Source organism: Pipra filicauda, unplaced genomic scaffold, assembly GCF_003945595.2.
Source record: "Pipra filicauda isolate LSUMZ 115617 unplaced genomic scaffold, ASM394559v2 scaffold51_size4534324_pilon, whole genome shotgun sequence".
Lineage (NCBI taxonomy): Eukaryota > Metazoa > Chordata > Aves > Passeriformes > Pipridae > Pipra > Pipra filicauda.
In genome coordinates, this window is record NW_024104665.1 from 1,215,668 (window position 1) to 1,239,737 (window position 24,070).

A 24,070-nucleotide genomic window follows, 5' to 3' on the forward strand; every position below is an offset into this window, starting at 1 on the left:
AGCAGTCAAGTGCTGTGTGTGAGGGGATTATGCATTACATATCTTGCAAGTGTTTCTTTTTCTTTTGTAATTGGTTTTCACTGCTGGAGTCTAAAAACCCTTTGGCAATTTAGATTATAGCAGGGTACTGTTAGATAATATTTTGGAATGAAAAAACCCTTTGTCTTGATTTTTTTGCTGGGTTTTTGATATGCTGCTGAAATATCTTTCACAATGGGGTATGTACTTCAAATTTGCTGAAAATAAGAAATAAATTTTACTTTTATTGACATTTTGCATATTGGTTCAGGCATGGTCAAAATAGAGGTATTGTATTTCATTTTTCTGTGATTCTGCTTATTTTCTAAGAGACTTTAAATGTTGCCCTTCTACAACCTGTAACGTAGAAAAAAATCAGGTGTCTAACAGCGGAGTGCACAAGGAAAGATTAGTTTTAATTATTGTCTGTTAATTATTGTCAACATTTGAAGCTGTTGTATCTTAAGTATATTTGGCAGAAAACAAAGCTTCAGACATTATCAGTTGCAGACCATCATCTTATTGAAGACTGGGTGTTGTACTGTTTGTGTACCTTGTTCTTTTGCTCACATTTATAATAAAGGCACTATTTGCATACAAGAACACATATTAATACTCATTTCTTACATTCTGTTGCCATATTTCGATAAGAACTGGTTGATTTTGTGCAAAGGCATATTGTTATCTTCCATTTATTTTTCTCTATTAAGAAACGTTGGCCTCATCTGCTTGAAGTTACGTGAATCTTGTGCAAGGGAATAGAATTCAGCCCCTGCTGTGGGCCTCAGGACAGAAATGTTTTACATATGCTTTGCACTATCAGACCAGGATATGAACTTTGTTTACTAAGCTCAGTCTTTAAGCCAGCACTGAGCTGTAAATCAGTTTGATAAAGCCACAAGAAGTAAGAGGGTTCCCACAGCAGTATTTTTCAGGCAAGACTGGGAATCTACTTTAAATTTTTCATTTGGCAGTGTGGTGAAGGCTGATTCTACCAATAGCCAGAGATGACTTTCCTCATGCATATGCTTGACCCTTTGTCACTGTTACAAAAATTTGACTGCCATCCAGCTAAAAATACTGGATACCACTCATACCTTTCTACTGATTTCAAATGAATTCAAGAGGGTGTTTTATGCAATACATTCTCCCACCAAGGAGTGTTACTCTGTTAAGAAGTAGCTCTGGTGCTGGAAATTAGTATTTCTTCCCTCTTCGGAAAAAAATTATTGAGGTTTTTTGTGAGTAATTAATTTCTGGCTCTGGTAAGGAGAGTCTCAACTGTACTCTGTTGAAGACATTGAATGCATCCAGTAATGCTGCACAGATCTGTTTTAAATGAAACTGCAACTTGCTTACATTTAATCCATGTGTCCAATAGAGTTAATTCCTAGAAAAATTTATGGTGTTTTATGCTGATGGCTTATTTTGACAGGTGTTAAATGCTTTACATGCAGGCCTGAGGATGTTAGGCAGCTTAAAACATTTGGTTATTACAAGTTCACACTCTCAAAGTGGAATTTTCTGTGCACAAGAAACATGCCCTCCATAATTTATTTTAGAAGCTTTTTGCATTTTGTTATTATCAGACTAATTCTTAGAAACCCTTGCTATAGAACCAAAGACACTTGAAGTTACTTGAAAGATACAGTGAACTGCATAAAATATGAGTAAAAATGCTAAATAACTAACATGATCAGTTATTTAGCATCCTGTACTACAGTTACACTGTACACAGAATCTGATGACATTGCTAAATGCAATAATGTGTAAAAACTAGATGGTGTTGCCTTGATAAGTATTGTGCAGGTTACTAACAATATTATTTTGAATTTTTCCCCAGGCACAAAGATGTCATTGTCAGCCAAGGTAAATAAAAACATTTATTTTTAAATACTGGATGAAGTTGAAAATACTTGCTTTTGACTGAATAGTATTTCCTATAGATGAATACATTGGGACATATGCTTATGAAACAGGGAATTAGAGGTTTAAAAAACATTAATAATCTCCAAGATTTTATTTGGTCAAGCAGTACTCCAGACATGTTTATGAGTCTTTGAAATTATGGGGAAATGCCTCATCAGATTGGATCTTTAGGACATACAGAAAGTTTTGATGGGTGGGTTGTGGGATTTATTTACTTCTGTAAAACAAAACTTTTTTTTTTAGTATGTTCTCTGTGTGTATGTGCATAGAGAGAGGTTATGAAAACAAAAATCTAAAGTTTTGACTTATGTGCCAGTCTTCATGCAAGCAGGTGTGAGCGAGACTTTAGAAATAGTTTTAAGATATTTTATTTCTGTCCCATAACCAGCAAAAATGTCAACTCGTGAAAAAAACAGCCAAGGTAAGAATAAAGCTATGCCCTTTGGTTGCTTTCTTCTAATTTAGCACTCTCACAAATCTTCTATTTGGCTTTTCACCATCAGAGAGCATCAGTGCATGATCTCTTAAAAACTTTTTGAGCATTTACATAAATATTTCAGCTTTCTTCTTTTGCAAATTTATATGCATATGCACATTGCAATCTATTTTGGGATTATTTGGGGATAGTCTAAAATAAATTATGACACACATAATTTCCTCAGAGAGGGAATATGTGTTTGAATAGAAGTCTTGCATTGTTGCCTAAGATATCAGAGTATTAAGAACTGCCAACTAAAAGATTTGTTTTATCTCAGCTTTCTGTCTTGCCAGTATTACAACATATACACACTGATTAGACAAGAACAGAGACGGAAGGTTTCATAGTCTCCTAAAATGAAAAATGAGTCTCTTCTAAAGTGTATATCTTTGCACCAGTGAATCTTGCATTCTGTGGCTACCCGCTGCTGCTGGCTTGTTTAGTCAGGAAAAGGAGCTGTCTATCTGAACATGGTGGGATGTGAAAACAAAAGAAATTCACTTCTGGTGTCGCAAAACTGCTCTGCTTTGATGTCCTGCAAACTGTGCTGAAGCATGTGGTTTCAAAATTAAAGCATGTAACCCAAGTGCATGCTGTACATATCTATGTACAGAGATTCTGTCTCACGCTTTTTTGCTGCTAATTAACAAATCTGTAGTCTTCAGATTCTGTACTGTCAGCAAGTTTACATTATTCACAGTTTGATTGCTTTTGGTCTCCTTCAAAAAGGAAAAGAAACCCTCAGATTTTTTGAAAGTTAATATACAAATTGTTGGAATGAAAGCAAAATGAATTTGAATCCAATTGCTTTATCTTTTCCTAATTCAGAGAGAAATTACAGGTATAAAAATACTCTAAATTGATGCTTACCAAGAGCATCCTTCAAAGACAAGATGTGTGAAAGATAATGCATAAACATCAAGAACAAAGAAGAAATGTTTCTTTATGCCAGGTTGCTTAGTGCCAGCTGTGGACCGGTATATATGTGCAGCAGTGGTTACTGTAAAAGGAAAAGTAATGACTAGTGGCCAGACCAGCTGCAATTTAGCTTTGCAAGGATTGAATAAAACTATTATATTAAAAATACCCTTTCTACTAAAAACAGCTTTTCAGAAAACCAAATTGCATGTAGCTAAAATTTAAAATACCTTCAGTAGTACTTCTTTCCTTACAATGTGCTTCTGGAATTCTACATGTTCTGCCAAGAATGGGCCATCCATAAGTTCTCTCATCCCAGTAGCTATAACTTAAGTGGCCTCAACGTGTACCCTGCTATCTATTGTGTTACTATGCAGAGGATATGATGAACAAGCATCTTCCAAGTCTGATATGCCATAGTCTGTTCTCAACCTAACTGGAATGAAAGAGAAACATGATTCAGATAACAGGACCCCACATATATGGAAGCTGGAGAGAGTCTTATCACAGAAAATGCATTTACTGCATTTTAAACACATATAATGGCAAAACATAATTCTGCCTCTAACATGGACTTGCAATTAGAAGGATTCAGAGGTTTATTTTTTTCTAAAATATGGACCAGTGAGTGTATTTTTGACAGCTTTTAGAGTCTGTGTATGTGAGATTGTGTTGTGTTGTGTTTACTGCCACAGAAGTAACCATGTGTAAGTTACTTTTGCAGAGGGTTCACCCATCTTTTCCAGTATGAGCTTAGCAATACCCAGTCAATTCTCTATAGTGCAACATCGTGTTCCGGGCAGATGACTTTAGCTTGTTTTGTAGTTAATAGTTGCCACATAAATAAATCAATTTCCAGTTGACACCTTGACCCAGCTGGTCAGGAAGTTGAAAAGTTGCACAGGCAGTTAACATAAGATTTCTGGAGGTAAATCTTGTGGAGCTGGGACAGTGTTGTCTTTGACAGGGTGGGATGGAGGGTTGACTTTGCTCATGGTGTTTGTACAGGACCTTCCTGTTCTGCAACCCAAAGGCATGAGAAGTTATAGTTGCTTTAACGCTCCTTTGTGGCTTGCCAGCCTTTGCCCCTAGAGGTGAGCAGTCTGTAGCACGGTGTTAATTAAGTTAGAGCAGCTCCCCAGAGCTGCTCGTTTCACTAGGCTGTATGTAAAACGCTGTATATGCCCCCGGCTCATGCAGTAACAACTGTATCAATGTGCTTCCTAGACCTAGAAATTCTGTGAAAGAGGCTCTTGGGAAGGCTGCTGGTGTGCAAACTGTCAAGCTTCAAAGCAAATCTACATTAAAAATCCTTCAGTGTCTTTATACACACATAAAATAAGTTTGGAATCACTGTGAAATTGCAAATTATCATAACAGAAGGTGTTTGCATGGGATAATGGGATGGAAGATGACATTTTTGTGTAGCTTTGAACATCCTGGAATCACTTTGTTTCCTTTTTCTGATTCAGCTATTAAAGAAACTATTTTGAAAATGTCAGTATAGTACCACAAAATATAGATAAATATATTTTTTGCATTTTTAGTTCTTGGAACCCAATTTTTCTAGCAGCAGAAGTTACTGCAGTAATATTTGTGTTGCAACAGTCTGTGCAGATTCATTCTGATTTCTGTTGATAGTATGTATTAGCTATTATAATGAAAGACTTCAGGAATAAGTGAGAATCTGAGATGAGCTTCAGTAGTGAAAGGCTTTAGCTTTGGTGTCTGGATTGACTGGTTTGATATGGAGTCCCCAGAGAGTGTTGCATATCGACAAATATCGACAAGACCTAGGCAATTCTCTTCTCCTGCCAGGAGCAGCAGCAGCACGGGAAGCCACAGCCTGCAGCTGCCTTGGGGGCAGCCAGTTGATTTTCCTCTGTTTAGCTCCATGCCGAGGCCACGTGTGTTACAATGTTCATCACATTCCCTCGGTGCCTTTCTCTCTCCCACTTGGGTTGAGTTGCATCTACTTCATGTTAAGGTTAGTCCTGAGCTTTATGCATCTGGATATGTGCTGAAGCAGAGGTCATACCGTCAGTTTGTTTGTTTGTCTTTGTAAATCAGGCCAGTCTTTTTACAATAAAATCCAGTTCTAAGAAGGTATTAAAATTCTGTGAAAATCTGATGACAATATGAGTGAAATGAACAGGTGCTTACTACAGCCCTAAAAGAACCCTAACTAAAGTTATTCTTTTAAATTCTTTACCGGCAGGTGTTTATAATTGCCTGTAAAATCCATCTTGCTTTTCACTTCAGCAGAAACATTTTTAAAGTATTAATCATAAAGCATTCGTATTTTTATACCCAGAAGTTAAAGACCTGGCTTATTTTAAGATAAAAGGTAATTTATTTCACTGAGATTCTGTGTTTCAGTTTGATTTTCAGTGATAACTCCATATATGAATCACTTGTTCACTTATTATAAAGTAATGAGACACTTAAACTTTTTGGATGGCAATAAAAACCATATGTGAAAGAATTAATGGGAAACATTCACTGCATTCCTACGTTTGTTTTTTTTGTTGTTGGTTTTTCTCTTGTGCTTTGTTAGTTTCCAGTACTATTTATTCTGTTAGTTTAACTGTGCTATAGTTCTAGCTTCACAGCACAGAGCAGTCATGAAGCATAGAACGGAAAAAATTTACCCTGCTGACAATGTGTCCTGTCCTCTGAGAGTACAAAATTCAGTAACTACCTTGGAACAGTTTTTTCTTCAGGCACAGATTTTCTGTCAGATTATTATTGAAGGCGTTCTTGCCCTGAGGGCAAATGGAGACCCAGTCTATCTCATTATTGGGCTGCTTGATCTCATTCAGGCACAGTGCATATTATTAAAAACCATCAGTACTGTCAAAAAAACAAATTTGTATTTGGAAGTTTTTACCATTGATTCTTGTTGAAGTTAGAATTTTATTATTTAAGCAGGAAGCATTTAGATACAGTTTTATTGAGCTCGTTTGTGTCCAGTATTCCTTTTCGAGTCCTTTTTTTTTTTTTCATAAAAAACTAGAGTTTAGTATTAAAATTTCAGTTAGTTCATTGCAAATGGTAACTGTCGTTAATACTTAGATTCTTAATGTCACCTGATACGTTAAAAAGCAAGGTTGTAATTGTGGTTTACTTATCAAATTATATAAAATTTAATAACCAAAGATCTGGTAAGAAGCTTCCAGGCGAAGTTGTAAAATCATTCCAAATCAAGGCAAGTCTATTGTCTAATCTGCTTTTTCCAGCTATTTGGTTGGCATTGCACCAATAGCAACAGTGGCTGTCCTCTTGTCAGGTTCAGCAAGCGTGGGGTGAGAGATGGCAGACCTGCATCTACATTTTAATTCCTCTGTAACTTAAAATGTAGTGGTTTGGGCATGGTGGCTGAATTTGGTTATTCGTCTCTGTGCTATTAGTGCTGGTTTAAATTAGAAACAGGCTTCTAAGCCTTTGTCCCTCAGGTTAGTGGTCCTGCAGAGTTCTTGGACGCAGGCCTGAAAGCAGAAAGCTTGTGGGAAAGAAGCTATTTGTAGTATTAAAAAGCATAACTACACTGGTCAAGCAACTAGAAGGTGAAGACAGATTAATAAATGTACTCTGGATGTGGTAGTTTATTGTAGAGCGTTCTGCTTGGCCAAGCTAGTTGGAGTCTTCAGGGTTTTCTCATGCTTGTAATTCACTTTAAGGATAAGATTTAGATGCTACACACAAATAGAACTGAGCTGAGGGTTTTAATGCATCGACCCATGTTGATCTTTCAAACTAGATGGGGTGGGACCTACTGAAAAAGTCATTAATAATTTGCAAAATTCCTGTAGTGATTCTTTTAGAATTAAACTTAAAACCATGTAGAAAAGCAGTTAATTTTGCTATTTGTTCACTATTACCTACTCTGTGTGTGTGTGTGTATATATAATCTGCTGTATGCTCATTAGACTTCCCTTTATGCATACACTTGCTAGCTTAAGAGCAGTTAATTACAGCACAGACTTGCAGGGCTACCTCAGTGTCTTGTCTAAATAACGAGGAACAGTGGGATATAAAATACATTTTTCTAATATTTTGTCCGGTTTTGTTGAAGAAATCAGTAATTGAGGATGAAGGCTTCTCACATCCTTCTACAAAACCACTGTATATTCCTTGACAATTTCTTTTTGAGGAATGCTTTTTGGAAAACAGGATTTTGGTTTTGTAATGTCACTGTCTTCAGATTTCTGATGTATCTAAAAAGTAGCTTTCATGTCTCCTGAATTGCTTTTCGCTGTAGATATTTCTGAGTTAATCTACAGAGACTTCTTTGATGTTTTTTTCTCCTCCTTTCAGTTCCTATTATTTTTATTATTTTCCTTTGCAAACCTTCCATATTCCCCTAAGAATATGATTCACAGAAAGTAATAAATTGCTTATGTGCCATTGCATAAGTCTTTGTGTGCTGACTTCATGGAAGCACTGTCCATGAAGTGCTTCGATAGCACTTAATTTCAGCCTTTCAGATGGTCTGTCTTGCCATATCTTTGCTATCTGTTATCACCTGCAGTGTTTTTCATTGGCCTTACCTTCCAGCTTGCTTCTCCTGAATTGCTGGATTTTAAACGTTCTTCCAAAGGTGAATTAATAGACATTGTTGGGAGTTGAATTTTACTGCTACCTTTGTGCTGCTTTTTTCTTCTTTCTTAATCTCCTTTTTTTATATAAGATTAATAGCTTATTTATGTTAACAGTAATCTGCTTTTGATACAAGGAGGCTTTGCAGAAAATTTTCAGCCAGTCTACTATATGTCTACAATTTTCTATTTGCCCCTAGCTTTAGTCCTGGATTCTTGGTGTTACATGCTTTACCAACAGTTTCTTTGCATGCAAGGTCAGTATACTGGCTTACGGTGACTGTGAGTGAAGATGCACTTGTTTCCTTGCAGATGAGCCAGGCTTCTGGAGTTTCCTCTCACTAGCAGCACCTTGTTTCACTGACATATTTATTTCTCTTTTTTATCAGCCTATAAACTTTCAAAGAACCTGCAGTAGATTCTCTGGTTGCTAACATCTGCTTCCAGCCTGTTGGGACCTATTTGGCTTAGTGTTTACACTAATGAACTTAACATAGGAAAGTAGTAGCACTGAAATTTCACTAATGGCATGAAGCTGAGAGTCCAAATTGATAGAGTTGAAAGCTGAGATTTTAATACAGTAAGACCTAGATGTTCCTGAGGCTTGGAGTAGCATGAGACAAAATTAAATTATTCAAAGTGAAAGATCACACATACAGGAGTTGCTAGCAAAGTTCTAAACAGGTTGCCTGCCAGAATTCAGTGATGGGGAAAAGGGCTATAACATGCTACTTAATCATATGAAAATTGAACCACTAACTTATGAAAACACAAATGGAATCCTAGGATGTATCAGAAATAATTCTAATGGAGATCCATAGCCTTTTGGAAACTGTTAATGCATCAAAACCCGGTAGGTTCTCTTCTGTAATACTGCATGCACCAACAATCACGAAAGATAAATTTTGTGATGGTGTGGAGACAGACTGAAACCTTATTGTTCAAAAGAGAGTTAAATAGCTGATGCTTTTATTTTTTCAAAATTAAGGCTGGGAGGATTGCTGTTTTCATGCTCACCTGATGCACTTTCAGACAGGGCAAACCTGTGCTGAAGTGAGCAATCGTGCTGTCAATACGCACTAAAAGAAAACAACCTGGACATGTGATATTGAAACCTGGAAGTCGAGAGGTTCCCAACTACTAGGAGAGAAGGAGGTTTTTGGATGCTATTCTGAAATCAGTAGAGTGTGTTTGTGTCACCCAGTGGCAGCCAAGACTCGGCTCTAGAAAGTGAGTGCTGCAGTACCCTGCAGAGTGAAAAACAGAGTGATGCAAGCAGAGAGAGGGCTCTGAGGGGCATGCTCTGGGTCCATCAGGCTGGACTAGGCTGAGCTCAGCCAGGATGTTCCTCGCAAAGCCACAAGCCTGATCAGTGCTCTAACCCACCTTTACGTGGGCCCTCACCGTGTCCTGGCTTCTTTCTTTGTGTCTCTCCTTCTGAGCAGTGTTTTGTGTCCCTTCATGTGACTGTGGTCACATTTTAGTCGGATGAAGTGTTTCTGCATCTGTGGGGCTGAGTTAATAATTTCCCCAAACCTCTGGGGAAGCCACGGAGAGCCAAGACCTGCAAGGAGTTTGTTTAGGTCCAGCACACTCAGAGGACTGCTACATGAGGCTAATAAGCCTGAACCGATCCTGGGAGCAAAAATTGGGAGTGTTGATCCTGTATTCCCTGGCGCTTGTGCAGAGAGCTTGTCAAGGCTCCAGAGGTGAATTATTGTGGAGCCAAGCAGAGTTTGGCAAGGGCTGTGAATTTGAGCTCAAAGCTGCACAAAAGTAGCTACAGCTGTTCCTGGTGAAGAGCTGGCCCCTGAAGCCAGGAAGCTCCATCCACTTGATGCTACCTTTTGTAACAACTCTGAGCCTGAGCTGTTACTTTTTGTGTGGCGTGGATAATCCGTGGCACCTGGGTGTGCTATCTGCAGGGCTTCAACTCTTACTTTCTGATTGGTTTGATCCATATTTGAAAGGATTTATAGGATGTCTGCAGTTGCAGATTAATTAACTTAGCAAGTGCCAAGGGTTCTTAAAGGTATGCCCTCCTATCCCTTTCCACCCTACCTTCCCCAAATGCTTCTGCAGAGAGGGTAGTGGGGCCTGAACATGTCTTTGTATGGACTAGAGGTTTTTACTTTCATACCTATTGTTTTCAGGCTGGTAGATACGAGAATTTTCAAGAATTTTTTGTTGGTTGGAGTTTGGTGGGGTTTTTACCCACTCTCTTTAAAACTTTTTCTTCCCTGTACTCCCTTTCATACATTATCTGTCATAACATGACCAAGGCTCCTTTCTTCCAAAAGAAGGAAAAAGAAGTTTAGACATTCTTCTATGTACTGGAAAGTAGTGAGAATGCAGGAAAGAAATGTAGTCTAATGCTCTTGAGCATTAATTTGAGCAACTGTAGTATGAAAGAGTTAAATCACTGATTTTCTTAACTTGCAAATACAAGAATTTGACCTAAGGCAATTAGTTCCTGTTTGGGAATGGTGGTGTTGATATGCTGCCATCCTCTCTAGTGTTTCAAAAGGTTTTTACATTAATATTATATCTGCCCCACAGGTTATTCTGACAAAAGGAAATTTACAGTCCTAGACAAAAATCTTTCAGTGGGTTGTCTCTTTTTTTCTAATCCTTTCTCTTCTGTAGGGGAGGCTTAATCAAGTTATACTTAACCTATGTCTTTCTAACAAGTGTGTTAAATATGTATCTTCAAAGGTAATCTTGAGTAAGTGCAGCCAGCTAATAAAAGTAGAAAGTGTTCTTTCATTAATGGAAAGTTCAGAGAGCTAATTTGTATCTGAATATCCTGCAGATATTCTTTTCCCTGAGCTCCAGGAGAGCCCCTTCTGGCCTGAGACTTGACTGAATTGCTCTTGGACTCTTCGTCTCTTTCATCTTCAAAGTCCGACAGGTGTAACTGCTTCCATCCTTAAGAATTTCAGTTGCAGCTTGTCTCCACTGTTCTAAGCAACAATGAGGAATTTGATCCTAAATTTGTGGTGTCATTTTACACTGATCTGGTGGAACCAGACGTGTCAAGCTCAGTGTTAAATCAAGAATTTGACTTGCACAAATGAGCGATCTTTTGTAAATACCCTCAGGCTTTAATTTATAAGAGTGCGGGCGCCAGATTTTAATAGAAAGGTCATTGTTAATACATTAGTCTTGGTTTTGGCCGATGTTATTTTATGTCTGAAAATACATACTATAAAAAATATATTGGTGGAAAAATGAGACATGTTACTAGTTTGGACTAATTATCTAAACATTTGTGTCAAACTAGTGACAGCTCCAATCTTTAGCTTTTCTGAGCAGTGCAATTAAGCGATGCACATTTGGTAAACTAACTATTTAGCTGACCGGAAGTGATTTTCTTTGTTCTTTTTTATTTTATCTGAGACAAGCTTTCTACTGCTGTCAGTGGATGGACTCGCAAGGTTCTTTTTCAAAGGATGTGTGTTTGTTCTTAGAAAGAAGCAAGACAACTGTTTCTCATCTTTTCAGTATTTATTCCTTTCATACTGTACTTATATGGCTCAACTTTCCTTGTATTAATATGCTAAATAAGAACAACCTTTTTTTATGTGTTAGTTTTACGTTGCTCAATTATTGCAATTTCTACTCAGGAATAATTTCTTGAACCCGTGGGGTTCTTTTGCACTAGATTTCAGTTGTATTCCCCTCCAGCACAGGGTAAACTTACTGAGGATAAAAGTGACATGGTATTCAAGTAAAATGAATTCTTGGGTCTCAGAAGGTTGACTTGAACAGACTAATCATATTTTTAGATCTGGTAACTTGGTAAATCTGATAAATGGTGGTCTGTTTCATCAAACGAAAATTGATAAAACTCTTAAGCACTAAGAACTCCAACTACCATGTGTTAAGATGAAAACCAAAAGTTTTTGACAAATTAAGCCATATGTGTTGTGAAATCTTCACAGTGAGTATCATGCACGTAGTAGAATACTTTTAATTAGCTTATGTTCAGGTACATGGATTCATTGATCTGGTTAAGTTTGATCAGTACGGTGACAAGTGAAGTTAAAATCACACAGGCTCATGGGTAGTTCTTTCTCAGGTTAGGCATTACTGAATGTATTATATGGCTTGATCACCACAGATTTTTTTTCTGTATGTGTCAGTGCTGTCCAAATCACTGCTGTGTGCTAAGATCACCACTGCTGTATTCAAAGCTAGTGCTTTCTGGTGTTTTCAGAGTTGAGGAGGTATTCAACAGAATTTCACACTATTTCAATGCTATAAAATAAATAAAATAATAAAATCCCTTATGATCAGAAATATTTCTTTTAAATAACCTAGAATATTCACCACATTTTTTCAGTAGTCTGATGAGTGCTGTTCTTCTATCTTGTCTATCGTGAGCATCAAGAATTAATTTCCAAACTTTGTACAAGATAGCTTTATAACTTTAGTGGATGAAAATAGTTACAGGTTTTGCTCCTCTCAGGGTAGAGACCATGGTTTAGGGTTATTCTTGTTCACAACTTTGATTATTTCTTGATCTTTGCATCTTTTAAAAATGTTTTGTAAGCAAGAGATTATTTTTGACACTATGTTGCTTCTGCTGTCACCAAAATCTTCTGGTTTCTGGTGTCCTTTTAGATCTTCAAGTTTGATTTGAGTTGTTAAGCTATGATTCTGTGGGAATGAACCTGAATTTCTCATAATTTCAATTTTAAGTGCTTTAGAGAATGCAAAGCACAGATTGCACAATCATATATTCTGAGTAATAATCCTAAGCTTAATTAGGGAAGTATTTCTGAGCATTCCCTGGGCACGTATGAGGAAGTCTGTCTCAAGTTTGTCTTCTGAAAGAAATACAAAAGTAATTGTTTAAAAATCTTAATTTTAGAGCCTAATGTTGGTGCATCAAATGTGATAAGAGATTTCTTAATATTGTATTGCTAATTTACAGCTATTCTACTCAACTATTCAAATTTTGATTTGAGCTCCGAGTTCCCTATGTCTGCTATGATTTTCAAATCCCCACTTACAAAAAAAAATGTCAGAACTCCAAACTCACAGCAAAATATTTTATTACTTTGGTAACCAGTTGCATTAACAATGGATATTAATTACTAGAGAAGTTGAAGAGTGACAAAAAGTTAATATTTCATTGATGCAAAATTAGTGAAATGCGTGTATTTTGTCATGGCTATGGGCAGTATTATAGCTGGAGTCATTAGGAGCTGTTGGTTCTGTCCATTTGTCAGGATACAATGCCACGTACAATACTAGGTACTGGTGATGTTTTCCGTAACTTAATAACTCAGGTTAGCGTATTAGTTTGTGATGATGTATAATTCTAGATTGTATTCTCCAGCAAAGCTTTTGACACTTTTCCCTGCAGCATCTTTGTGTCTTAGCTTGGCCGTTAGGATTTGGATAGGTGGACAGCTGGGTGGGTGAAAGATTCAATTGGATAGTGGCCTCAGAGAGTGGTGGTTACTGGGTCATACTCTGCCTGGTGGCCAGTAGGTGACAAGTGGAGTCTGGCCGGGACCTCTCCTGTTTAGCATCTTTAAAATGCTCAGGTTCACAGGTGACAGCAGACCAGGGGGCCCAGTTGATGTGCTGGATATGTGGGCCTGCAGGAACCTCATAAAATTAAGCAGGGACAAATGCCAGATCCAGCACCTGTGGGAAGGAGATGTCCCTGGCAGGGATACAGTCTGGGGGCAGAGAGGCTGCAGGAGGCAGCCTTGAGGGTGCTGGCAAGTACCAGGTGCAAAAAGTGGCTGTGCCATCTACATCCTTGGGGGTTTTCAAGTCTGGATTACGCAAAAGCCTGAGTAACCTAGTCTGGCCTCATGGCCAGACAGAATTTGGATTTAAAGACTTCTTCAGATCCTTTTCAACCTGACATACCTTATATTGTGATACTGTGACTACATATTTATTCCATTTCAGATTTGAAATTGAATTTGAAATTTGCCTTTATAATTTAACTTGCATGTCTAAAATGTTACATGCTTAGTCTGTTCTATCACAAATTCAATTAACACTTACTCTGTGTGTATGTGTGTGTTAGTGTTCCATTTAAAAAAAAAAAATCTAGGCCTTTACCAAGCTCACATTTCAAAAATAATTGTTATATCACAGGTGTTATTTGCATCACTGTGCTAATTCCTCATATCTTTTGTGCTTGTTACTTGTGTAAACTTGCCACATGATTAATATGCTCTTTTGTTTCAACAGAGGGAGAATATATCAAGATGTTCATGCGAGGTCGACCAATCACAATGTACATTCCTTCTGATGTAGAAAACTATGATGATATTAGGACAGAGCTGCCTCCTGAAAAATTAAAACTGGAGTGGGTGTATCCTTAATATCAGTAACTACTCACTGTTCCCTGTTTGTCTTGTCTTGCATTTTTCCCCCTTAGAATCCAGTGTTTTGTCTTCTCTGTTAAGGGGTAAAAATTACTTAAAAGTGAGGAAAAAAAGTTCAAATTAGTATAACAACAGAAACGGTTTGTAGCTCCTGTATAGTATGATTTTAAGCGGCAGACTGTGTGGGCACAGAAACACTGTTCGTTTGTTTGTTTTCCTGTTGAAACTAATTCAGTTATTTTCAGTGTGAAAGAAAGTGTCTTTGGAGAGTTACAGAGTTTCAAAAATGTCCCCCTCTACCTCCCTCTATATTAATGTAGGCTTTCAATTCAGGAACATTATTAGTTTTCAATCTCTGATCGTTTTTAGGAGGTTTTAGAACCACGGAAGATCTTGGGTTTGCTGTCCTTATATATACAGTGAGAATTGCAGAAGCAGCCATCCTTTGCACTGCTTCTGTATTTCAGCTCCAAAGTGAAGTGGTTAATTTCTTGGAAATTAGTTTGCATTAAATGCACTAAATATAAATGTATAATTTGAAGAACTGAGTAGGTGTGTGGCTGAAAACAATTCTCCAAATTTACTAGATCAGACATTAAGTTCATTTTAAGAGATATGCTTTTGCACACGGTTGGGTCTTCCTGTCACTCACTCATCTCTGCAGGTTCTTCCAGTAAGCCATGATTGTGTAAGTTTCTTAGTACTTCAGTAAAATAACATGTCTAGGCAGCATTTGAGTGGGTGTAATAATCTGAAGTTAGATCTTTCCAGTGTTGCTGAAATCAGGAAGATTTTTAGGAATGTTGATGATACACTGTCATAAGTCAGGAGGAAAGTTTTGGATTAAAAGTCTGACTGGAAGGAAAACAGAGGTCTTACTCACGCTTTGTAGAGCTGTGGTACCCAACTTTCCAACAGCTCCTTGTTGCTGATGCTGGCAGTCGTGACTGTGGAGTGAATTAGGTCAGTCACTGGTCTGGCTGAAATGTAATTTTCTTGGCAAAGTTAAATTTCAAGCAGGACCAGTACATTGCTTTGATTTGCCCCACAAGCATGCAAGGGCTGGAACTGGCACGCTGAAGGAATATCAGCTTTACTTTTCCAGTGTCAGTGACCAGTTTGCTCTGATGAAAACTGATCATGAAATCACACCCTCAGTTAAGTAGGTGCAAATCCCAGTGTGGACACACTTATTTAGTGTCCAAGGACCTTAAGTTCAGGTTAAACCAGTTTCCTACTGAGGGCTAATTAAAGTGAAATAAGTCTACTCTAAACAAACCATCCATATGTTTTAGAATCTGTTTGAGGAAATGTCATCTTAAATCAGACCAGTAAAATTATGAGTGTAGGGAATCTTTTGGATGCGATGGTGAGGAAAATGAGGAGAAGGCAGTGAAATTTATGATGGCATAATATTGGTCTCTACGAATTTGCACAAAATTGTTCTTCAGTTTTGGAGACAGGAAGGTACATCAGCAGCAGATCTTGTACTTTATGCACAGGTTTAGCAAGGGGAGCAAATTTGTAAGCCAGCTGTAACTTCCAAATATCATGGCAAATTGAACCCTTGTACACCTTATTAAGAGGGCATGAGGACAACGATTCACAGAGTATTTTAGTAATGTCATTGGTTTGCAACTGAAAGATCAACTAAGTGTTGAATTGTTCAATATATGTTTTGTTTTGAATGCCTTTAATTCTCCTGCTTCTGGATGATTGTTTATATTCAAGTTTTCCTTTGTTATTACTGTTTTGGAAGACGCTGCTCAACTGTGAACAACTTCAAGAAAGGAACAGACAGATTTTTGGGGTGGATTTTTAGTTGGTTGATTGGTTTGGGTGGTGGTGGGGGTCTCCTTTTTATATATGCCTACAGAACTGTGTCCTGTAGGTATATTCAACTACTGATACCCTGTCCTGCAGATTAAAGTAGAGTAACATAGCTTTTGTCTGCCATACAGATTACTGTCATTTGATGAAGTACCTAAGCTGCTTGGCAAGATAAAGCAGTTCATGGGGAAGTCTGAGCTCTTGACTGCGTCTGGTTCCTGAGTGATTTCATTTAAATTTAATAATTTAGTTTGAGTATCCCTGCTTTGTAGTGCAATCTTTCCTACTGCACTTCAGAACTGGTTGAAGCATATCTGACATTTCTAGTAATAGAGAAATTGGCTTATTTAGTAGCTACAGAGGTCACAGTCAGGGCTGCTTTTGTCAGGCAGTGACTTTATAGATTCTTTCTCCCAGTGTATGGTAGCTCAGTTTCTGGAGGGTATTTCAGACTCCGTTTTATGAGATTATTTTTAGCACTGCTGCTCTTCTTTCTAAGAATAATTGAAGACGGCGGTAAATATACTGTTGAATTCTGATGTACAGTGGATCATTTTTCATGAGGGCTGTGGCTATTTTTAGCCAAGTAAAAACAAACAAACAAACAACCTCCAAAATTTAAAGTTGTTAAGCATATTGAATGCTGTGACAAAAAAGTACTTGTCATTTGTGAGAAACATTCTTGATATGAAGGCAGCTGTCTCTCAATTTCCCTTTCCCACAAAACAGGTTGTACCTTTACATGCCTGTAAAAAACATGCTTCTAGAAAATGCAGCCACTCTTTGGTATTTTAATATGTAGGAGGGGTAAAGGAAAGGAATGGATTAAGAAAACGTAACCATTTTTTTTGCAGCCTCATAAATGCCAGAGCTCAGTGGTGGGTGCCAAAATATTTAGCTTTAGCTTGGCTAAGCATCGTAGGCTTCTGCTGTCGAAAGACGTGTTTGTGTAAATCGTTAATACTTTTCTAGGATGGATGTTCAAAGATGTCAGTCTTACTAAATCCTTATCAATACACTCCGTATTGTATACAGCAGATTAACAAAATCTGCCTTTCTCCTCTGAAGAGGTACTTAGAATAGCGTTCTTCATGCTTCAGGATAGAAAAAATATTTTCATTGGCTTGTAGCCCATTGGTTTTGAAAGTTCAGTGGTTTGGTTTGTTGTTTGTTTTTTTTATAAAAGGCCTTTCTGGAGTTTCTTTTTGGTCCGTCAGTGTTTAAAAGAAGAATAAAGAGGAAAAATTAGTGGTAAAGTTAATAGTAATGGAGGAGAAGCAGAGGCATCCTTTTATTCTGCTCTCAGCATTGTGTTGTATCAGCATTTCTCTCGATATCATTTGCTTAGCAAGCTAGTGAATAATCTCTGCTTCAGAGGAGCCATTGTGTTCTTCTGTAATAAACGGAAGACAGCAAGATATAAATCTGTTTTGTTTTCCATATTCCAAAGAGATTTAGTTGACAACTGAATGCAGTGTCCCTCTTTGAACCATTGTTTAGTTACAGCGTGTGTTTAATTTTGCAAGTGTTTCTCTGATCCTGTGGTCTGGAGGGACTGCAAAAGAGGAACGGCAGTGTACTGGGGGATTTTTGGGGATGGGAGGGTGGCATTGGAAGGGGTGCAGTGCTGTTTTTGATAGAAAGGTAGCCCTTTTCCATGAAGAACAGAGGCCAGGCTATCAGATAGGAGATACCCGTTTAGATACTCCCAAACTTGAACTACTGCACCTGCCTTTATTTGTGAGAAAGGGCCAGCTTCTTCCATCCAGCTTTCTCCATGCAAGCCTTTGAACTTCTTTTATGTACCTGATTAGCCAGAACCTAATGCTGGAATCCTTTAGCTGAAATTGCTTAATGTATTTCCCATATTTTCATTGCTGTTGCAGGTGTATTAGTTGGCAGTGAAGCGGAAGGCTCTCTAAAGTGCAGGACATAACAGGAAAATTATATTTTTGGGGCTGTAGAGCTACTGTTAAAGTCTGATTTATGATGTTAATTGTACCTAGTGACCCAGGGAACTGAAATATAGGCAGACAGCCACATTAATAGTCTGGATGAAGAAAATGGCACCTGTTCCAAAGAAATAATAACCTTTGATCAGTGCTAACCAAGGCCGGTTCACTGTATTTAAGACTTCTGAATGTCATTAGAAGCCATACATATTCCTACAGAAAACATGCCTTTTATATATTTTGGATAGATTGGGATAGAATATTTTTCCCTGTGTAAGTTCCTTTTGAGTTTGGTTTGTTTTAAAAATACTCTAAAACAGTCTAAAGAAATATTTGCTGAACTTGGCAGCTGCTGTGCAGAAGGCTTGCCTTTTTTTTGTAGGGCCTTAGGAATTGTTTTAAAAGGCCAAATGAAAGTAATACTCTGATGCCCAGTGTGCAGATACACAGCTCTGTTGCTGTAAATTATAACAGCAAGTCCTGCTGTTACCTAATGAAATTTCGCATGGAAATTCTTACAAAACTGCAACGCTGTATTTGCTTTACTTCTAGCACGTCTTAGTTTTAACATCAATGAGCATCATTCCTTGAGGGGTTTGGTTTCCTGAAGTCCGGTTGCATGGGGTTTGTTTTGTTTTATTTTTAAAATTTACTAGTGAAATTGTGCTTTTGTTCCAGAGGGAAAAACTTAAAGGGCATTTGCTCCTCAGGAATCCTTTAAGAAGAAAAAAAAAAATTTTGTCGAGGGTTTTTTTTTTTTTTTTTTTTTTTTTTTTTTTGGTATTCAGTGATTATGAAAACCTTGACTTAAAATATGTATAGATATGGGTATCGTGGACGAGACTGTCGAGCCAATGTTTACCTCCTTCCTACCGGAGAAATTGTATATTTCATAGCATCGGTGGTGGTACTATTTAACTATGAGGAGAGAACTCAGCGGCATTACTTGGGTCACACAGACTGCGTTAAATGGTTAGTATCTAACATTTGCATGTAAGTATGTGTGTATTAATGAAGAAATATATTATTTTTTTCTTCTCTCCTGCTATATGTGTAAACTAATTAATGTCATCATAATTGTAGTCGTTTCCTGTTTGATTTCACTTTAGTAAACACTGCACAAATGAATGGTGCTAGAGCAGTCCATGCTAGCTTAAATGTAAAACAAGGGGATATGCAGACAATTGAAGAGTGCCGGGTTGAAGAAAGGATCTTTACATAAATTATTCCAGATAGTTATCTCAGAAATTACAAATTGTTGTTAGCCTAACTCTAAATCAGTTGTTTACAGAAAGTATGGCAAAGGTGTAACCTTAAAGGAGAACTAGAAAACCAAGTAGAAAACTGAGCAATCGTTTTCTCATTTTTGTAAAAGATGCCCCATCCAAGTATTAAGAGAGTCTGGGAAATCAGAAAGATGTTTGCAAAAAGCATTAGAGAGACAGGGAAATTGAAGCCAATGTCACTGTGGGTGCAAAGGCAGGTACTGAAGTTGCTGTGTTAGTCTGAAGAATAGTGCACAAAATGTAATGGTGAACATAAGCTCCCTACTGTACCGTACCTGACTGGAGAAAATTTGATATCTGAAGCTCTTTTCTTCTGGCTGTGTTTTGATAAATGTAATTGCTTCCTGTGGGAGAAATGCTGCCAGTCTTGTGTTCTTCACTTTCATTCAGAAAACAGGACTGAATTGTAAATTTTTTTTGTGTCCATCATTCTGACCTCTTCAGGCTCGCCCCTGCTTCCTCTTTCTTGTTTCAAAGGCTTTCTTCATCTTTGTGATTTTACAGAGAAAGCAAATAAGAAGGTAGGTCAAAAAATCCCTAGGACTGAGAGAATGTATATTCTGAAATCTGTTTTTTCACATCAACTCCAAAGTAAAATGTGATAAGCAAGAGCAGATTTTTGCTTACACTAGTAGTGCACCATACTTTTTTACTACAGTTAAATCAGTAACTCATTTCACATGGCAGTAATCCCTGACTCCTGGGTACACAGGCAAACCCTCAGCCAACTTTTCTGCCTTTTTTCCCCCCAGATTCATGATACCTGTAAGTTGAGGCATAAAATACACTATAGTGTTTATAAATGACACATAACAATGTGCAGGAGGTCCATTAAGAGACAATATAGATTTTGTTACAGTGGACTCCCGATGTAGTGCAAACCTTAGATTGATCAGAGCACACGTAGAGGTGACTCTTCTGGCACTCCTAGTTTTGTGCCAGCAAACATTGCAAGAGCCTGATCAACCTATCAATACAGCGTGTAATGACATAGTCTGACAAAAAACATTCAAGCTGTCTTGTTAAAAGTGGGATTTAGGATCATAAGTGTCTTCATGGGCTTCTGTTGAGAAACAAAGAAACAAAAATTTACAAAAAACCTCTCAGTTTTGAAGACCTATGACAGCAAAAGCAAGTCATATTTCTGTCTGTCTTAGTCTTGCAGTTCATCCAGACAAAATTAGAATTGCAACAGGACAGTTAGCTGGAGTGGATAAAGATGGAAGGGTAAGTAATAGAGCTGTTGAGCAGTAGTATCTTGTTTTGAAAATCAGGAAAAAGTGGTTTGAGTTTTTTTTAATCATTACCTTCTGTTTGCAGTTTATTTTGTGTACTGTGTTTACTGAGATACTTTGACATTTCTCAGGTAACAGCCTGTATCTCTAGCAAAAGACAGTAACAGTGAAGCACTCAACCATATAGCAAAAAGAGCAGAAGCTCATAAAGTTCATTATCTATGACATAGGAAATGCAATTTTAATTCTGCAAGAAAATGTGAAGCTTGTAATTGATTCATAAGGCCACATCATTTCTGTCACATTACTTTCAATGAGTCTTCTCCCAGAGGAGAACAAGTCCCGAGTTCTGTGGGTCAGTATACTCCTAAGCATTCATGAAAGAGGAAACCAACTTTGAGAATTCGTGGAAGGTGTGCCAAGCTATCCTATAAACTCGCTCATTTGAGATAAGGTGCGTTTAAGTGCTCTTATCTCTGGCTCTTGGCATACTCTGTCAGAATTTAATTGGATTATTTTCATGAAGTTATAAACAGAGGAAAAAACAGACAGATGCTACAACGTATAGAAGCATATTAAATATAACTCTTTTTCAGATGTTCAACTTAATTTCTTAGATTTTGTAAGAAATTCATGTGAGGCTTTTTGTATATGTGTTGTTATGATTTCCACTGAGCATTTTTTGACTCTTGTTAGAGCTGATTGCTTTTCCATCAACACAGTGATTTTTTGTCACTTTCTATGGTGAATACTGTCCTTAAGCCAACTTTATTCCCACTTCATTTGTGATTGATTCACATTTCTGAGGCTAAGCTGGTTTGGGATAGTAGTTCTATGAAATATAACTACGGACATTTTCATTGAGTGGTTGGTGATGGTTAGGGAACTCGGTGCACTAGGGTTTGTTTCATTTATTTTCTTTTTTTCCTATTTTCTATATAAAAGCAAAGGTTTGATCATTATTTTCAGTTGTTGCATAATATTGCTTGGTCTGGGGTCTGAAATGCAAGATGACTCTTCTGTTATTTGTTCAATTAACTTAAATTGGTTGAAGTATGTTCACAACTACCAAATGCCACGATAGTTACGGCAGCGCTGCCTTGTTTATAGCCCAGACACAGGGAGCAACATTGTCTTGACTCTCCCCTTTTGACTTCAAAGTTAGCATCCAGCAGCATCATTAGCTCAGGTCATCCTGCATTTTGGTCTGCAGTTTGTAATTCAGGTGGCATTTGATTAACAAAACCTGACACTGGCATATGATGCTTTCACTGTTGATGACGCTGTTTGTCCCCTTGCTTTTTCACGCAGCCTCTGCAGCCCCATGTTAGAGTATGGGACTCGGTGAGCCTGGTGACACTGCAGGTTATCGGCCTTGGGACATTCGAGCGTGGAGTGGGCTGTTTGGATTTTTCAAAAGCGGTAAGATGGGTGCAGTGACTCGGTGTGTTAAATAATTTATGCAGTCCTTGTAAACGGGAAGGAAATCTCTGGAGATTTTGCGTGTGGTTGTCTAGCTGAACTCTTTTGGTATTTGAAAGTGTGTCAGTAAAGTTTATGTATACTTGATAAAACCAGCTGACAGCAAACGAGCTGGAAAAACAGGAAATGGCATATGTAAAATTGTGGTAACAAACTAGCATAGTAAATAAATAGCAGGCAAGAAACACCTGAACCAGAAATTGAATTCCGTACTGGGTTTAGTGGTTTGGTTCTGTTTCTGAGGGGCTTGGTTCTTTTTTGTTTTGATGTTAAAAACAACTTTCGTAGTGAGGTTTGTGAAGACAAATTTTAGTCAATTCTGATAGGAGGGTTAACTCTTCTGCTTACACAGCTGGAGTAGGTTTTTGTCCACCAACAGGAAATTTAGAAAAGAACCCTTATGTTATCTTGTACTGTTTTTTCTCCAAGGAATAGCTTGTTCACTTTTTGCCTCTACTTTTACATAGAAAAAAAAATAGAGGTCTTTCTTACTGGGCCTACAGAATTTATCAGAAAAATCAGTAGCACATGGAGATGCACTACTTGGCATTGAGAAAGTTCTCATTTCAAAATTGCCAATGAGTTGGGTTTTTTTGTAAAATATGTGCATATTTTAATCTTTAAGCTGCCATTGTATTTTCACCAAAACACTGAGACGTATCAGACCTGAAAACCTGGGCTGAATTCTTTCATTCCAGCAAGAAGAATTAATGTATGTAAAAAATAAAAAATGCAGAAGAAGTGTCTTACAGTATTTTGCTAATAGAGGAAGAGACTGACAGGACAGCTGAGCTGGGAAGGGTTGTCTGCAGATCACCTCATCCACTGTCCTGCTCACAGCAGGTTCAGTCAGAGCAGACTGCTCAGGGCTGTGGTCCAGCTGAGTTCTGGGTATCTCCAAGAATGGACACTCCGCAGTGTCTCTGGGTGACCTGTTGAAAAGAAATTCTCATGCTCTCTTGCTGCAGTTTCACTTCACATTGAAGTGTTGCTAGGTTAGTTATAGTAGGTTTTGTGTTTCCGTGAATAAGACTTTTATTTTTTTAGATAGAGGGTAGCATAAATAAAATAGAATAATATGAAAGGAGTACTGTCATTCCTGTCACTCTAACAAACCAATAAAACTTATAAACTTAGATAAGGGGTTTTCTCAAGGTGAATGAGAATGTATTCCATCACTTCAAAAACAAAACAAACAAAAAAACCTCAAGGAATTGTTGAGGATTAGATTCTAGTTTTTTATTAGTTCTCTTTTGCAACTGAAACTAATTTTGATACCTTGTTACAGTCTCACGTAATTCCTCACTGTATTGGCACAGTTCACGGGCAGTATCTAGAACTGTGTTTTTACCACATAATTCATTAACCCCCACAAAAGCTGTGTGTATCTCCATTGCTGTCTTCAGGGTTCTTTCCAGTTGATAATTCACATATATATTTGCATGCTAATACTCATAATAGTGTTTGGGAATAATAATTTCAGTCACCTCTATTTTCATGATTTGTTAGAGAACACAGTTGAACTGCAAGAATCAACTTTAAAATAATTAAAGTCTCCAAATCTTTCTACAAATGTCTTTGAAAACAACTGGTTTGTGCAAGTATGCGTTGCTGGGAATAAGTATATTTTGTTCTTAGGTTCTCTATCTGTTCTTTTAATTATATGTAGCCATATTTACAATTTTGTTGTAATATTTAATACTGTAGGTGCTGCTCTTCCTGCTCTCTAAGCATTGTTTTATTCAGAAAGTGTTACCTTTGCTGCAGTTTTACCAGCTACACGATGAAACTGCTTGTACTTTACACACCGTGAGAAAAAAACAAGATGTGCTTACAAAATTTGATAATGTAAAGTTGTGTGTATATGCTGGTGGCATTTAAGAAAAAAACACAAGTGGAGGTTGTGTGTCTGTCCTTTAAGACCTGAGAAAAAACAAAATATTTACAGATTAGGTAAAGGAAGAAACCTTTTTGCTGCTAGCATG

At 37.5% G+C, this 24,070-nt stretch overlaps 1 protein-coding gene across 3 annotated transcripts in view; it reads left to right on the forward strand.

Moving 5' to 3' along the window:
* EML4 (EMAP like 4) overlaps window positions 1-24,070 on the forward strand; it is a 153,085-nt gene that overhangs the window by 101,822 nt on the left and 27,193 nt on the right. For all 3 annotated transcript variants that reach the window (XM_027750293.2, XM_027750290.2, XM_027750294.2), the window contains 6 exons: window positions 1,862-1,887; window positions 2,336-2,368; window positions 14,164-14,287; window positions 18,905-19,054; window positions 20,526-20,595; window positions 21,915-22,025. In XM_027750293.2, coding sequence (XP_027606094.1) covers window positions 1,862-1,887; window positions 2,336-2,368; window positions 14,164-14,287; window positions 18,905-19,054; window positions 20,526-20,595; window positions 21,915-22,025 — 514 coding nt within the window. The remainder of the gene's footprint in view (window positions 1-1,861; window positions 1,888-2,335; window positions 2,369-14,163; window positions 14,288-18,904; window positions 19,055-20,525; window positions 20,596-21,914; window positions 22,026-24,070) is intronic.